Source organism: Mus musculus, chromosome 7 (assembly GCF_000001635.26).
Source record: "Mus musculus strain C57BL/6J chromosome 7, GRCm38.p6 C57BL/6J".
In the NCBI taxonomy this organism is placed as follows: Eukaryota; Metazoa; Chordata; class Mammalia; order Rodentia; family Muridae; genus Mus; species Mus musculus.
Window position 1 is genome coordinate 45,962,618 of NC_000073.6, and position 17,941 is coordinate 45,980,558.

At 47.6% G+C, this 17,941-nt stretch overlaps 1 protein-coding gene and 1 long non-coding RNA gene across 4 annotated transcripts in view; both read right to left on the reverse strand.

Annotated features, from left to right (window-relative positions):
* Positions 1-876: 876 nt before the first annotated feature.
* On the reverse strand, positions 877-8,603 carry Gm45983. The gene is made up of 2 exons (XR_001778117.1): positions 8,523-8,603; positions 877-1,820 (listed from the first exon to the last, which is right to left on the reverse strand). It is a non-coding gene; the product is annotated as a predicted gene, 45983 (long non-coding RNA).
* A 2,889-nt stretch (positions 8,604-11,492) lies between these two features.
* Positions 11,493-17,941, reverse strand: part of Abcc6 (ATP-binding cassette, sub-family C (CFTR/MRP), member 6) — a 56,382-nt gene continuing 49,933 nt past the window's right edge. Inside the window, exons 27-30 of one of the 3 annotated variants that reach the window (XM_006540945.4) lie at positions 17,259-17,417; positions 17,011-17,177; positions 14,627-14,821; positions 11,493-14,327 (exon numbers count right to left, since the gene is read on the reverse strand). In XM_006540945.4, coding sequence (XP_006541008.3) covers positions 14,219-14,327; positions 14,627-14,821; positions 17,011-17,177; positions 17,259-17,417 — 630 coding nt within the window. In that variant the 3' untranslated portion in view covers positions 11,493-14,218. The other 2 variants (NM_018795.2, XM_006540946.4) reach the window with 2 other exon arrangements.

Sequence of the window (17,941 nt, forward strand, 5' to 3'; positions counted from 1 at the left end):
CAACCAGCCAGCCAGCCAACCCTCCAACCAACCAACCAACCACCCAGCCAACTAACCATACAGAGAACTAGATGGTGCATCTGCCGTCAGTTTAGTGAACTTGTCTCTCTGAGCCCCCCCTCTCAGGTACTGCCAGGATATCTGTAGGTGTGACAGCCAAAGTCCTTCATGTCTCCTTTGCAAACCAAGTTGGCCCTATATATTTGTGTTTTCTAAACTTTAAGAGAAACTGAGACACCGAGAAGGGCTCTACAGTTCAGAGGCAGACAGCTCGCTGATCACAGGTCCTGGCTGCTATGTCCTGAAAGACTCACAAGCCAAGCTTTTGGCCCTGGCTGAGGTGTATTCCAGACTCAGATGCCCTGTAGCTTAGCTGACCAGCACTCTGTGGCATGAGGACAGATGTGTGCACTAACCAGTCAGGTCAGGGTGTGGCTTCATCTCCTATCCACGACCCCAGCATCCTTGTTTGTATGTGATGCTGAGACCCCATGAAGCCTTCACTGTCCAGCCAGCCCTCCTCTGTTTCTGTCACTCCTTCCCTTTTCTGGCAAAAGTTACCTCTCTCTTGCCTCGGTCCTTTTGTAAACTGTCTTCCTTTTGTTTTAAATAGCCTTTCTTTTTAGAATGATATTTATATGTATGAGTGCTTTGCTTATGTGTATGTATGTATGTATGTATGTATGTGCACCACATGCATGTCTGGTTCCCTCTGAAGTCAGAAAGTTAGAGATGGTTGTGAGCCACCATGTGGGTGCTAGAGACTGAATCTGGATCCTCGGCAGGAATAAGAAGTGTTCTTAACCACCAAGCCATCTCTCCAGCTCCTCCTCTGTGGATTCCCGACTTGCCAGCAAGGAGGACGTCACAACAGGATTCTTCTGCACATGTTTATTGGAAGAGCTTGATAGCGAAGGCAAGAAGACCCCGAGCCCCAAAACTGGCACCACTTATATAGGCCTAGGAGTGGTGTGTCTATACCTGATTGGTTGTGCTTTCAGTGCCTCATTTACATTCCCAGGATGGGCTGTGACTTGACGCTAAACCCTTATGCACATGCGCACATTGTTTGTTTACCAGAACTTACGGGCGGTGACAAGCGGTAGCCAGCGCCATCTTGTAATGGTGTATGTGGCTTCCCACATCTCCCCCTTTTTTATTATTATGGCCTAATCCAACAATCTAGTCACTAGCCTCTTCAGCTCGCAACGATCAAGAAGGATCTCGTTTTTTGGCAGACCATGATCACCCTATCGCATGCAATGGGCATAGCCTCAGTGATGTGCAAGGGCTGATCAAGGAAATCGAGTCTTACTCATCCCAGTGCAATGGGTACACAGACCCGTGAGGTGCTAGAGCTAAGGACTCGAATGTCTATTATTTATGTAGCATGGATAACCATACTTCGGAGGAGGCCCTTTGTTCAATGGCCATGAGTGCTTGGGTGATGACCACCTTGTCACGTTTCTGTTGAGATCTGAACTTGCAAACCAACCAAAGCATGAATACCAATCCACAGGATATGGCAGCGCCTAAAAGAACAACTCTCACCCACTCCTTAAAATAGGAAAATGCAGAGGTAAGCCAAGAGGTAGTGAAGCATTAGATGTAAAGAATTGAGGAAACACTTGAATGTGTCAACAGCATGGGTTTCAGGAACATAGAGCTCTTCAGTTCTCACTAGCGGGAGCATTCCCAGACACAGGAACATCCACGCCCTCATTGTTCTGCTTGTTTTGAATTGCTCTGGTCAGCCGTTCTGGAACCCACAGCGGTTGTCGGTGATCCTGGGGAAACACAAGCAGACCCTCTCTGAGGACCTACTATTGTTGTGTGCGTGTACAAACATAATATACACATGTTCACACAAACACATACACATGTGCCACTAAAATAAATTTATACATGCACACACATAAAAATACACATGTGTACAAGTAGACATGTGTACACATAAACATACACATGTGCAAACAAATATAAATATACACGTGTACATATATAACACACATATACACATGGATGAGTATGCACATGTATGTACACAAACAGAAAGTTACATGGGCAGACACATAGATATACACACAAACATATATACGTACACACATTCAAATACACGTATATACAAATAAACATAAACATACTCATGTACACATATAAATATACACATAAGCATATACATATATGCATAAAACCAGAAACATACACATTGATACACTAAAGTACACATGTACTCACACATATATATTTATTTGCAAATATAATATATGTATTATATTTGCAAACAGATATTTAATGTTTACATATAAATAGACACATGTATACACAGATATAGTTTCAAACAAAATTATATGCATGTACACACTCCAATATATACATCTATATGTACATGTACACAGATATAAATTTACAACACGCTCAGATGTGCTGCAACAAAAGCAACCTCACACTGTAAAGCAGTGTGCAGGAGAATATTCTTGCAGCAGAACACATGGACATTGCATTAGTGCAGAAGCAGACAAATGCACACTCAAAGCCTACTATCAGTGTGTGAATGTGTTTGCTAGCACATCAGAACTCATGGGTGTTTGCATACAGTGGTCAAAAACAGGTGTGCTAGTACCGCCACATGCATGAGAATACAGGTAGAGGATTGTAGGGGAGAGCATGCATACTCTCATGCAGCATACATGGATGTCCAAGTACAGGCGAGCACAGAGAGACTAACAACACAGAGATGCAAAAGTACAGTAGGAATCATGGGTCTCCAACCTCAGCGCTCACAAAAGTACAACACAGGAGCATAATAGGATGCCCTAGAGCATTACTGTGCATGAATATGTTAGCAGAGCGCTGCTCACACATTCTCTCTCTGTCTCTTTCTGTTTCTTTCTGTGTCTCTGTCTCTCTCTGTGTCTCTGTCTCTCTCTGGCTTTTCTGTAGCCATGGCTGTCCTGGATCAGGCTGGCCTTGAACTCAGAGCTCCATCCACCTCTGCTTCCGGAGTACTGGGACGAAAGGTGTGTGTGCCACCACCGCCCAGCGATGCATTTATTTCTAAAGCATTACCCGATGGTGTCTTCACAGATGTTTTACTACTCCAGTGTAAACAGATGACATTCACAGCTTAGCAGATGGGTGAGCTGCTCTGCGCGCTTCTGCACCTGGCTGGGCAAGGGCTCAGTACAAATGCAAGCGTCTGTCCAACAAAAGCAAGCGCGGTTTTATTATTATTAATGCACAGTTTTATTATTATTAATGCACTGAGCACTGCTGTATGGCAACAGACACCATCGTAGATTTACCAGAAGCGGTACATATGAGAACACTGTCATAGCAAGGCACTTGGATATGAATGGAGTTGTGCAGAAAGAGAGCAATGAATATCATTCGGTGTATCTACGTGCTTTCTAGCAATCTGAGTACATCAATGTCCACAAACTGCAAACTACATGAGGGTGTTACTACAGCAGCAGACATGGAAATACAAGCAAAGAAGTGCACATGGATTCAATACCACAGGAGACAACACACTCCATGATGCCCATGTGTTTACTCGCACATCAGAACGCGTGGAGGTCTGTAAACAGTAGTCCCACAGGTGTATAATTATAGCAGCACACCTGGAGTGTAGGTAAAGGAGCATGCAAGGATTCAGTATTAAGTGAATGATCACAAATGTCCTCATAATGCAGCCCATACGGATGCTGTTGTACGACGGTGCACAGATGTGCTGCTACAGAGACATACACGGATCTAGTACTACAGCAGGGCTAACAAATGTACAGCATCAGCACCCAAGGGAGCGCTAGACCAGAGCACACAAGGATATACGGCAATATCGCTGCACATGAGTGTATTAGCTGAGCATTGCACACACATCTGGTACAAAAGCCCTACACAGTTTTCAGTGACTGATGCACCACTCCTGCAGTGTAAACTGATGGGGACTTACAAGACAGCAGATGGATGGACATGTCCTGCTCTTCACACACCTGAAGATCAGTGTCTGGGATGGACACCTACACATTGTAAATGGAGGTAAGGGTACAGCACCAATAATGGTTGTATTATTATAGCAGCACACCTGGAGTTGAAATGCTAGTGTAGACATAGGGCAGGGACAGCAATGTCCTAGTGCCTGTGTGTCCATGCATTTACCAGCACATCAGAGCACACAGATGTTCATGAACATCAGTCCATACAGGTTTACTATTATAGTAGTACAGATGGAAAGAGAACTAAAGGTCTGTACATGGATTTAATAGTCAATGGTCATGAGTTTCATTGACATTTGCATTCGTGGAAGAGCTAGAGGAGCACACAAGGCTATTCTAGTGTGGCATAACCAGTGAATGTACTCGAACAGCATAGCACGCACGTTTATCATGCAAGCACTGTGCAATGGCGCCTTTGCAAAAACAACGTACTAGCACTACAGTGTAAGCTGATGTGCATTTACCATAAAGATGAAGGTGTTAGTGTACAGCTATGACCATACCTGAGCTAGACCTGCAGTGCACATGATTTTAGGAATAGAGGCATGCACTGGAGTGGACAGTTACGCAGTGCAATAAAAATAATGAAAGCTGCAGGAACAGTTGCCCTGATGCACCACACACAGATGAGCTGCAATGTGGTGAGAGATTTAATAGTCACCGTGTCTGCTGTAAACATCAAAATGAAGAAGCTGTTTTCTGGGAGTACTTAGACCTTGAAGAAACCATTGTAGAGAACAGTGATTGCTCTCTGTGATGTATAGAGTTGTTTTTCTGAAGGAGCTTGCATGACTTTAGTCACAAGGTGTTCCTGGCAAACCAGGAATGTATTGCATTACTGAGTACTGCAGACAGAGCCCACAGTAAGCAGCAAAACTGCAGGGGTGAGCTGTTCCTTCAAGACACACGGGGATTAGAGCTGAGTTTTAGGATGAGGAATCTGTTTTAGTTTAAAAATAAGTTTAATGTAACCGATAAATATGCTTCTGCAAGGCTGTCTGGGGTTCAGTCCACAGAGTTCGTTTCTCCCTGTGGCTGCAAAGCCTGATTTCATCCTCGGGTGTCTCTCTTTCTTCTATTGTCCCGTGTGACTCTGGTACCATCCCTGTAACAGGAGTGATGGAAGATTCACTAGAAATCGGCTCATATGAGAATATCAGTATAACACTCCACCAGGACACTGAAGTGCTAATGCAGGCACACAACAGTGCACACTGAAGTCCCGGGGTCTGTGTTTCCATGCATGGCGTAGCACATCAGGACAGCCAGCTGTCAGGGACCTTTAGTCCACACAAGGATACTAGTACAGCACCATCCAGCATCCATGCAAATACACATCAAGGAGTGGGCATGGATTCCATGTTATAGGCATGATGCCATGTCCTTGTACAGCAGCACACATGGAAGTCTGAGTATAGCCATACATGGATGAATGTAGTATTACAGTTGGATTCATGGGTGTCAGTTATAAGCACCCGTGAAAGTAATACATAGGCACACTGAAAGGTACAATAGTGCCTCGGTGCACACAATGTGTCAGTCACCACACATGGTCAGGCATTACACAATGGCTTCTTTCCCAAAACTTGTTTACTACTACTGCTGCCTAAACTGATGCGCATTTAACAAATCCGACGGGAATTCACGAACAGCAGTCCCCAGTGGTGTACTAATGCAGCAGCTCACATTTAAACACAAGAGATGAGTGCACGTGAATTCAATAGGAGAGTGATCATACATGCTCTTTGTGTTTATACATAGTACAGCTGTGCATGGCTGTGTTCATACACCCACGAACACTGCTTTAGTTGTATTTCCTGTGTGCTGAGGCACTGGGACACGATATGGACGGATGCTGAGCAATTTCGATGTGTCTGGATGTGCTGGTAAATGCATATGCGTGCAGAAGTTAGGACATCTGCTTTCAAGGCACGTCTTCAATGCAGAGGGCACTGCCATGACTACCTCTCATTTGCACACCTAGTAAATCCATGCTCACTCCTGGTGCAGGACGCCTGCATGTGGTACATCAGGTTTTATTGCTGTGCACTTTCGAGTACATTGTGTACTTGTAAATCCCAGCTCTACTCCTGAAAATGTATACAGTGTTGTTCTATTGCAGGCATGTCCAGAGCTATATCTATCTGCTCTGCTATAAATGCATGTTAGCTCTGCAACAGTAGTACACCAGTTTTTGCAATGACCTCTATTACTGGCAGAGAGACAATCCATGGGAAGCAGTTTAATGCAACACGGATAAGTAGCTAGTGCTGGTTCAAAATTCTGGAGTAGTTTATCTTAGGCATATTTAAGCACAGCACAATTTGGTGAAATCTTATTCTGGTGATAATTATCGCAAGCCCATATGCACAGAAAAACATACATACATCTCTTTGAGGAGCAATGTAAGCTCAATATAGAGCAGACACGACTACATGGAGCCTCTTTGCAAAGCCCAGAATGACGGGCTCTGTAGATTGACTGAGAAAAAAGAAGCTGATGATAAAGGTCAGGGGGAGGACCTGCTGTGGTCTCAGCCACACGGTGCAAAGGTTCCCAGGCTATTAACCATATCCACTCCTGGTCTTCTGTGTAGACAACTGGTCATGCATTCTTTTCTTCGGAGCAACAACCCTGAGTGTTTAACAGTCCTGGCTCCCCTAGTGCTCATCTGTGAGCACAAGGACCTCTGTGGCTCCTACAGGGTTTTACACAGAGGCCATTGTGTAGTGCATCAGTAACCTATGTGCACATGGGGCTCTACTAATATGAGTCATGTGCAGAAAATACTAAGGTTATCTTTGTGGGTTCCTGTCTAGTCCTTTCATGAATGCTGATGTCCTAAACCCATGAGTCCCGCATTATTAAATTCATGTGCTTTTCTGAAATAAGACTTCTGCATATGGCTGAACTTGGGCATCCAGGTGTGCTGCTTTATCTGTGAGCACAGGGACAGCTGGGTCTTCTACAGGTTTTTACAAAGATGCTGTGTGTGCTGCTTTAGGTGTGTGTGTGTGTGTGTGTGTGTGTGTGCGCGTGAGTGTACGTGTGATGCTCTGCTAATATATTTCATGCACAGAAGATACTACTAATGCTTTTTAAATATGATTTATGTGCAGAGAACATGCATGATCAAGTGTCTTATAGTGAATCCACAAACACTCTTTTACTTTATATTTATGTGAGCTCCTGTACCCACACTCCATTGTAGACTGTTGTTCATGAAAATACAAGTAAAGGCGTGCCTATGGATTCCACATTAGAGAAGTGCTTACACATGTTCTTGTAAGGTTGTACTCGTGGATAAATGAATTCAGTGGCACACAGTACTACACCTGAAAAGCACACAGATATGATACTACAGCAGAACCTATGGGTCTTAGACATCCACACTCGTGGGATTATTAGACAGGCATGAGGACATATTAGTACCCCTCTGCACATGAATGTACTAGTGGAGCAGCACACAGGCATCTAGCACTAAATCTCTACACAATGGTGTCTTGGCCAAAGCCAACGGACTCACACTGCAATGTAAGATGATGTGCACTTACAACACAGCAGATGGCTGGACAGGCACAACTCCACGCAAGCCTGAACGAGGACAGCAGCACACATTGTATAGTATTACAGGGCTGAAGGGAGATGGAGCAGCACACTGTGCAGCACACCGTGCAAATGGGATTTACCATACAACTGCAAGCACAGTTATGCCACTAATGCACCACAAATGCCTGCAGCAGAAGTGATCATAGATTTATCAGAATGCAGCACTGCACCTGGACACCAAGGCTCTTGTTCAGGAGCAGAGGGGTGCACTCAAGGAGTCATATGTACACGTCCTAACAGCCTATCAGAACACATGGATGTCCCTGATATGGAGCACAGGCTACAACAGATACTAGTGCAGCACATGTGGAAATCCAACTGAGCACACATGGACTCAGTAAAACAGGAGTATTCTTGCATGTTCCTCTGTAGCCACAGTCATGGATTTCCAAGTGCAACTTGTATTACAGAAATGGACTCCAGTGTAATACTACTGCAGGACTCGAGGATGTAGACTCTTGGTGCTCACTGACGTTCTAGACAGGAGCACAGAAGGATAGACTGTGGGTGGATGAATGTGGATGGACTGTTAGAGCAGTGCTCATGCATCTATCATGAAAACGACATAGGGAATCCTTCAAAAGCCGATGTGCTGCTGCCATCGTGTAAAGTGCTGTGCATTTACAATAGAGCAGGTGGAATTCTCGTACAGCCTCACACGTGCTTAAGCTAGAATAGCTGAGCCCATACTTTTAGGAACAGAGCAGTGCATTGGGATGAAGAATTAGGTAGAGAAAATGGTAGTAAGAGTACAGTGGCAAGAATTACTGGGCTACTAAAGCTCCTCCCACAGATGTAATGTAAGAGAACTGATTGTATGTTGACTAGAAATCAGCAAACATGAGAACATTATTCTAACAGTGCTCCTGGACATTGACATACTAATGCAGAAGTAGATCAATGCACACTGAGGACCTACTATTGTTGTGTGCGTGTACAAACATAATATACACATGTTCACACAAACACATACACATGTGCCACTAAAATAAATTTATACATGCACACACATAAAAATACACATGTGTACAAGTAGACATGTGTACACATAAACATACACATGTGCAAACAAATATAAATATACACGTGTACATATATAACACACATATACACATGGATGAGTATGCACATGTATGTACACAAACAGAAAGTTACATGGGCAGACACATAGATATACACACAAACATATATACGTACACACATTCAAATACACGTATATACAAATAAACATAAACATACTCATGTACACATATAAATATACACATAAGCATATACATATATGCATAAAACCAGAAACATACACATTGATACACTAAAGTACACATGTACTCACACATATATATTTATTTGCAAATATAATATATGTATTATATTTGCAAACAGATATTTAATGTTTACATATAAATAGACACATGTATACACAGATATAGTTTCAAACAAAATTATATGCATGTACACACTCCAATATATACATCTATATGTACATGTACACAGATATAAATTTACAACACACAGTAAATATATACATGCGAACATATAAATGTACATATTAACATATGTATACACAAATGTATACATTCACACTCACATGATATGTGCACACACATAAATATACACATGTGTACCATTTCATTCAAGGGACCAGAGCATTTGTGAATTTTCATAGTGAGGGGCTCAGGAAGACACTGTCTTCTCTGCCCGTTACAGGAGTCAGTGTGTTACTCTCTAGCACTTCCTACATCTAAGCCACAAATAAGACTTTTCTAGACTGATCCCTGTGGGCAGCAGTTCCCTAATGCGTTGATCTGGTTGTGGCTTTCCTTGGGCTTCTCTGAGAGTCTATTCTGGAGGTGGGGTTGGGTGCGCATGTCAGTTACTCTTCTGCTGCCGTGATGAAATAGCACCACCGCAAGCAACTCTGAGAAAGGTATAATTTGGCTCACAGTTCCAGAGGTAGAGTCCATAATGGCAGGGAAGGTATGGAAGCAGGAGCAGGAAGCAAAGCTACCACATTCCGTCCATACACAAGGAGAAAGAACAGGAAGTGGGATGAGGCTGGGAGCCCTCAAAACCCGCCACCTAGTGATGCAATTCCTCGAGCAAGGCCACACCTCCTAAAGGTTCCACAGCCTCCTCAAACAGCATGACCACCAGGGACTCAGACACACGAGGGGCCTGTTGAGACAGGCTGACTCCATGACAGGCTTCAAATGGGCAGTTCAGGAGACTAGGCCTAAATCTCTGTTTCTAAGAACTGGGCAAGCCCAGGCCTCAGAAGCTGCCCTGCCACCTGGCCTGAGGCTGCTAACAATGGGTCAGCAGCAGTTTTCAGACTTCCTGAGCGACAGTTTCCAGACTTCTCCAGCAATGAACCATGTCCCTAGCAATAGAGCCAATGATAGAGGTCACCTACCCCTCCCTGGAAGTCCCCTAATGTGCTTTTAATTGGGCCTTCAAATTCACTTGGTTGTCCATCATAGCGGGGAGAACATAGTCATAGTTTAGGGGTGTGTGCTGATGACTCTGCATGCCAGGCAACCTGGGAGCAGGAGCCCAAACAGGATCAGGTCTGTCCCCAGCAGCCAGGACACACTTCCTAAAGGGTCCTCAGAATCCCCCAAATAACGTCACCAGGTGAGGGACAAGGGCTCTAAACATCAGTCTGTGGGGACCTTTCTAGATTTAGCACATGCTGGCTACTGTCCTGGCACAGGACCCCATTTTGTTTCCAGGTTCCCTCTGCATGAATCTGGACCCATTTAACTGGGGCTCTGATGGGGTCTGCATGGCCTCGGAGCTCCCTCATCTGAAGGGTTTCATGTCTGCCTTGCTGGAGAAGCCGAATCACAAGCGTGAAGAAGGCAGGGAGAATCTGAGGTAGGTCGGCAGGCAGGGGTCGAGTGTTTGAACATTCTGCCCTCCTGCCTCTGTGCCAGCTTCAGTCATTCCTCACTGGGCAGCCAACCAGCTTCCATTCTGGTCCCATGCTAGGGTATTCACTCAGTCAGTGGCTGTGCTGATCTTGGCTGGGCTCAATCATGGGGCAGGAGGTAGGGATGGGAAGAACAGCTAGCTATTGGCTGTTCTATTTGGCCTCTATATATTTTACCAGCCCCCTCCCCAGACCAGCCACGGCAAGTTGTCATGGTGATGGGAGATGTGTAAGAGTGAGCATGCTCAGTGTTCATTCTCTCATCGGGATTCTGCCAGCATCCCATTGGCCAAGGCCAGGCACGTGTCTGAGCCCAGCCAGTGCTGCGGACCCTGCAGCTCAATGAGATGCATGGGTACTGAGTCACTTTTGCTATTCACGATGTCATCCATGCCAAACTGGGTTTATACTTTGAATATCACCTCTGAGCCTTGTGCTGGGGATGACTCTAAGCTCATTTCCTGCTCACTAGAAGGTGTAGTATGATTGATTAGTAATGTCTGTCACGGGCATGGCTATGAGGAGTGGTTGTGTTCCCTGCCCACAGCTGATCAAACTGTCTGCTAGCTTTTTTGTACCCCAGGCCTGGTTCAGCATGGGGTAGTGTGAGCGCCTGTCTCTGACCTTTTCTCCCTTCCTAGCATCAGGCAGCGCCAACTTGTGTGGCTGGCCTGGGCCCTACTGAGGAAGACATTCCAGTGTTTGATGGGGCAACAGTGACTGTGGACTTAGCGATGGATGTCCCCACTCAGTCCATCATTCGGACACAGTTTGAAGGCTGTACTGTGCTCGCGGTTGCCCACCAGCTCAATATCACCACGTGCTATACAGGTGAGCCCCACAGCAGACCCATGGGCCTGCGGTGTTGACCCTGTTCACGGTGTGTAGGATGTGTTTCTGAACTCCAGCTCCAGCCTTTGAGAGCTCACTGAGGAATTAACTGGAATGGGGCATTGGGTCCCAGGGTCAAGTTTAATCTGCTCTGTGAAGAGGCAGCTGAGGGAAACATTAATCAAAGCAGGGCTTCAGAGCATAAGAGAAAGGCTCTTCCTTGGGGCTCTCCTGACGTCTGTCTTTAGCAACCCTACTCAGTTACACAGTCTGTCTTTCACACAGAAGCCACACTGATCCCGTGAACGCAGGAGTCAATGGTGTAACTCTGTCACAATCTTCCAGTGTCCTCCCCCAAGTCCTGGTTCAAACTGGCTTTGCTCCTCTGGTCTCTGCTTATTGGTCTCTGCTCATCCAGACGGTTTCCTTCGCTAGAGTGTCCCACACAGCTCCACATAGAGCCATGGTTCTCAGATAAGACAGAGCCTACGGATTGGACTGTTGTCACCAGGGCCTCTTGAACTTAACCCTTTAGGTACTGCAGATCCTGCATTGGTGTGGTGGTGGTCATCACACACCGCTGGCTGAGGTTTAATGGGTTTGCAACAGTTCAGAAAAACACCTGGTGCAGGGCCTGAATCCCGAGCCCACTTGCCAACCAGTGGGTTGTATTCACTAGTCCCTCCTTCCTGCCCTTGGCTCGCCCAATCAGAATGTGCTATGTCCATGCTGTGTGCTATGCAGGGCTCTGGAGACACACAGTGGACAAACCTCCAACTTCTCAAGCAAGTCTCTCAGTTGAAGAACAGGAGCAAGCACGTCCTCAGCTTCCGCCCTTGAGGCAGGAATCTAGGGTAGATGGATTCCAGGCACATGCTGAGGAGGTGGTGAGGCCTGGTGGCCGGGAAGCTGGCCTGCTGGGCCTCAGTTTTCTCTTCTGTCAAAGGGGTTTTAGTGACTCAGGACATCCACAGAGGGATGTAGGATGGAAGGAGCCGAATGATGGTGCCTGCCTCTTCTGAGTGACCTGCAGTTACAGCCATGCCTGGTACACAGTAGTACCTGCAGTGTAGAGGGACACTGTGGCATAGCTGAGACACTTTCAGTGTCACACAGGGAAGTAGATTAGGGATAATGTTTACCAGGCATGGGTTCCATCCCCAACACCACAGGAAAGAACAAGGGGCAGCAAAAGCCTGAGAATATGTGCCCTGTGACCTGCTGAGGACAGCCAGAGCCTGAGAATGTGTGCCCTGTGGACTGCTGGGGCTGACTGCTGATCCTTCCACAGGCTGGGCCCTGCAGGCAGGAGACCTTGGCTAAGGAATTAATGGCCTGGACTACCATGCCTGCCTACCTGAAGCTCCCATGTGATGGCTACCCTATGGGTCAGGCTCTATTCCCAGACCAAGCTGGGGTCTCCACAGAGTCCCCCCTGCACCCCCAGCTGGATTTGCAGACACACAGCAGCCTCTGCTCCAGGCCAGGCTGCTGAATGGCAGGCCAAGTGCTGTGTGCCCCATCTCTGGCTCCTCCAGGGCAGAACTGCCCACAGGACCTCTGGGACTGGGTCATTAGAAGCCCAGGAACAAGTTTCCACTTGGGCACTAGATACCCCTTGTCCCCACTTTTTGGCTCCAGTTTCCTTTTTTTGCACAAGAAAAGTAGCCATGGTGATGAAGCTGGCTCCTTGTCCCACAGAAACCCTCAGAATGAGCTGCAGGCTATACTAGCAAAGGGGAATCTTCTGGGCTGAAAGGAAACCCCATAAACTGTTTATTAAGGGTAGCTAATCAGAGATGCCTCAGGGTAGAGGAAGAACAGGCTCTGTGTCCTAGAAGCAAGCAGGAATCCTTTCCTGAACCCAACACATCACTGCCTGTGCATCATCAGGGAGTCATGGGTTCTACTAGGGCTGATCAGTCAGTGATTGAAGGGCACCTCTGAGTAGAAGCTAAGGATGCAACCAGCACACTATCATACACAGGACTTGCCAGCCCTGACCCACAGCTGACAGTGGTGGTTATGTCACTACTTAACTGAAGTGAGTCAAGATAGGTGTAGTGGCATATGCCTGTCATCCCAGCACTCCGGAGACTGAGACAGGAGGATCTTGAGTTTGAGGCCAGCCTGGGATACATAGTAAGAGACCCTTCACTATTACAATTTTAAACAGGTGCAGAACTGAGTCTAGAGCTGGGGAGGTAACGCAGTTGTTAAGAGCGATGGTCCAGCACACACAAAGCCTTGGGTTTGCAGGAGCATCAGACGTTCAAGGACATCCTCAGCAACAAAGAGAGTTCAGGGCTAGCCTGGGCTATGTGAAATCCTGTCTCAAAAACCAACGAGAACACAAAGCACTGAATCCAAACACAGACACGAGACCAACAGAGGAGTTGTAAAGACGAGTCGGTCAGAGTCGGTGTGATGCTCTAGAGTTGGACAAGGTGTCACCCTTGGAATAAACAGGGCAGAGGGGTCACAGTTTCTCTCCGTGTTATTTCTTAAAACTGTGACTGAAATCTACAATGACTTCAAAATAAGGAGTTAGGGAATATGTGCACACCATCACCTGGGTCCAGGGCATCCAATCTGATTGGCCTGGAGTGGGCGTGGCCTTGAAGTAGACAGCTTGGGCTGAGAGTTACCATTCTCTTTGGCCTGGGGTGGGCATGGCCTTGCTCAGGCCAACCTGGGCGTGCTGGGTTCTTCTGGGTCTGGTATCCCAATACTCCATCACTTTCTCTGCCATCTCCCTCCCAAAGAGGAGTTTAGATTGGAGTCTCTGGCATCTCCAGCCACTGCAGGCTCTATGGCTGGCTCCACGGGGGTTGGTAAGAATCCTTATTCAAGCGAGGCCCGACTCATGGGCTAGCCTGTAAAACAGGCCTTTCTGGGCCAGCAGCTGAGCAGGACTGCCACTTTCTGCCACCTGCCCCTCATCCATGACTAGGACTCTGCAAGGAAGACATGGGGCAGTTCTTGTGACAGTAGCTGAGGCTCTTGTCACTGAGAGAGAGCCCAGCTCGACTTTTAATTCACTCCCCCAGATGTCTGACTTCCCAAGCTGCTACCTGACCCCCCACCCCCAACTTCCTGGATGCACGGGTTCCGTGCCAAATGCCTTTCCCCGGGGGCTTGGTCATGCTCCTCACACAGTGGGCACTTTGTGAGCCATCCCAGGACACTTGCACACGTTCCATGTCTTCCCATGCCTCCCTGGCCCTGTGCACCACTGTCAGGAGGGACATCTTACCTGGCACAGTCCATCACGGAGCGCAGGCGGTGAGCGATAAGCAGTACGGTACACTGTGTAAACCAGCGCTCCAGGGCCGCCTGCATCTGCATCTCCGTCCCTGGGTCCACAGAGGCAGTCGCCTCGTCCAGGATGAGGATCTGGGTTTTCCGGAGAAGGGCTCGTGCCAGGCACAGGAGCTGTTTCTGACCCACGCTGTGAATAAGCTGCATGGTTAGGCTAAGGCGGTGTCATGGGTTAGTACAGGTCTGTCTACAAGCTGGCTCTGGAGACAGCTGCGGATGGAGCCTGTAGGTGTTGTCCCCATCCCACCATGAGGACCCAAGTCTTCAGGGGTGGGACGATTCCATTCCTGTTGCCTTGGTGTAGGTTGACTGTGGCAACTCATTCACACATTCTGGGCCTTGGGATCTCCACTTGTTTTCTTCTTCTTCTCTGCGGGTGCATGTATGTGTACATGTGTGTGGAGGCCAGAGGCTGACATCAAGTGTCTTCCTCAATCATTCTCTACTTTATCAACAGAGGCGGTTGATATCACTTTCTCCTTGAACCCAGGCTGAGTTAGCTAGTCTGCCTAGCTAGCTTGATCCAGGAATCTTCCATCTCTGCATCCTGAGTACTGAGATGATAGGCAGCTGCTTAGCCCACCTGGCTCTTACATGCACTCAGGGGATTTGAACTCTGGTCTTCCCACTTGCTCAGCAAGCACTTAACCCACTGAGCATCTCCCAGCCCCCATCACAACATACTAAGTGTTTAAGTGGATACCAGCCTCAGAAGGTGACTATTGCCCCTTTTGTGTGTCCCTTTATTTGAAACAGGATCTTACCATGTAGCCCTGGCTGGCCTGAAACTCACTGTGTAGACCAGTCCTCACACTCACAGAGATCTGCCTGCATCTGCCTTCTGAACGCTGGGATTAATGGTGTGGAACACAGCCTTACTTGGTCTTGTTTTTTTTTTTTTTTTTTTTGAGACAATGTCTCATCTTATTATGTAGCCCAGGCTGGTCTCAAACTTGAAATCTTCCTAGCTCAGCCCTTGAGAGCTGGGATCACAAGCCTGCACCACGAGGACCAGCTATGCATAATGAATGATGGTTCCTTCACGATGCTAACCTCAAACACAGGAAAGGCTAGGGCAGGAGAGCAGGAGAGCACTAGCGCATTTCCTCAGTGAGCACAAGGCTCTAGTTAATCGTCCTGCACTAGGAAAAAAATAGTACAATGTTTCTCTCCAGCCTCTGTTTATGTTATGTGTAGTTCATCTTTAAAACATTGTGGCAGAAGGCATTACTAGAGATGATGGTTCAGGCTGGAAAATTCCTGCTTTGCAAACATGAGGACCTGGGATCAGATCGCCAACACGCACACAGAAGCTGGTCACGATGGCACGTGTCTGTAATCCCAGCTCTGGGAAGGCAGAGACAGGGGGGAACCCTGGGAACCTTTTAGCCCACCAGCCTAGGAGAAGCAATGAGCACCTGGTTCAGTGAGAGACCCTGCCTCAAGACAAGGTGGAGAGCTATAGAGGCCAAGGTTGACCTTTGGTCTACACACACACACACACACACACACACACACACACACACTTACTTCATGGAAAGAACACACATTATCACTTAGCTACAACAAATCTGAGATCAGTGCCAACATCAAGCATAGTATTTTGTAGCAAAGCTGAAGGGACTGTGGCCAGGGTGAGCATGGGGGTGTGGCTCTGGCAGGCCTTGCCCTTCCCTCCCATTCCCCCTGCCTTGCTAAAAGCCATAAGCTACATTCCTGAAGCTAGCTACCAAGGTCTATTCTCTTATTTGGTTGCTTCCTCCTTCTGAGGCTGACTACCAAGATCCAGCTATCAAAATATTGAAGTGGGCAATCAAAAGCCCCCTTTGGCCATCCTAATTAACATGCCCAATCAAAATTAAACACCCCATCCTAATACAGGGTTTCCCCTTATACCTTTATAAACAAACTGCCATTTTCCCATGGGCCATATCTGTCTCCTCTCCACCCAGGGGCAGTCCTTTGTCCCTCTGGGGCTAATACCCCTTCCCTCTCTCCCTCTTCCCTTCCCTCTCTCCCTTATCCTCCAGCCCTTTATCACTGCCTTCTGCCCCTCTGGGGCATATAAATCTTGGTCTTGGGGGTCCTGAGCCAATATGTTTCCTTTCAAAATTGAATATGGAGTAGGATCAAGAGTCTAGGCTAGGTTTCGCCATGGGAAAAAGATCATAGTACGGAGATCCCGAGGGTTGGGACTGCAGGAAAGGATTGGGACCAATATTAGCAGAAGGGGGCTGTTCCCTGGAGTCTGTGCAGAGCCCAGACTGTCCCTACCCTTGCCCACTTCCTTCTGGCCCTGCCATTGGTGGATGGCCATACCTCAGGTCATCTCCCTGGCCTGCACACTCATATTGCAGCTGGCCAGGCAGGCTGGTCACGAAGGCCTTGAGCTGCACTGTCTCCAGCGCTGCCCAGATGCCTTCATCTGTGTGCTCCTGAAGCAGGTCCAGGTTCATCCGCAGAGAGCCTGGGAACAGGACAGGGTCCTGGCCGGAGGGATGCCGGGGTCAGGACTGGGGCATACCATAGCTCCCTCCCCCATCTCTCTCCAGGGTCCTAGGCCTCACCTGAGGGATGATGGTGATTCGGGACCTCAGTGTGTGCAGCCCCACATGGGTGATAGGGACCCCATCGATCCAGATATTACCCTCGGCAGCCTCCTGAAGCCGCAGCAGGCCCCAAGCCAGGGAGGACTTCCCGGCCCCTGTTCTGCCCACGATGCCCACCTGCCAGGTAACGGAAGACTGAGACCCACACAGAGCAGGTCTGCCCCAGCCCTGGGATTCCTGGATACCTATCTGAAAGACTCTTGCCCTGCACAGGACTTGTCTCTGTGCTCACTGTCCTGGCTGGTTTTGTGTGTCAACTTGACACAAGCTGGAGTTACCACAGAAAGGAGCTTCAGGTGAGAAAGTGCCTCCATGAGATCCAGCTGTAAGGCATTTTCTCAATTAGTGATCAAGGAAGGAGGGCCCATTGTGGGTGGTGCCATCTCTGGGCTGGTAGTCTTGGGTTCTATAAGAAAGCAAACTGAGCAAGCCAGGGGAAGCAAGCCAGTAAGCAGCATTCCTCCATGGCCTCTGCATCAGCTCCTGCTCCCTGCCCTGTGTATGTTCCAGGCCTGACTTCCTTTGGTGATGAACAGCAACGTAAGTGTGTAAGCTGAATAAACCCTTTCTTCCTCAACTTGTTCCTTGGTCATGATGTCTGTGCAGGAATAGAAACCCTGACTAAGACACTCACCCTCCAC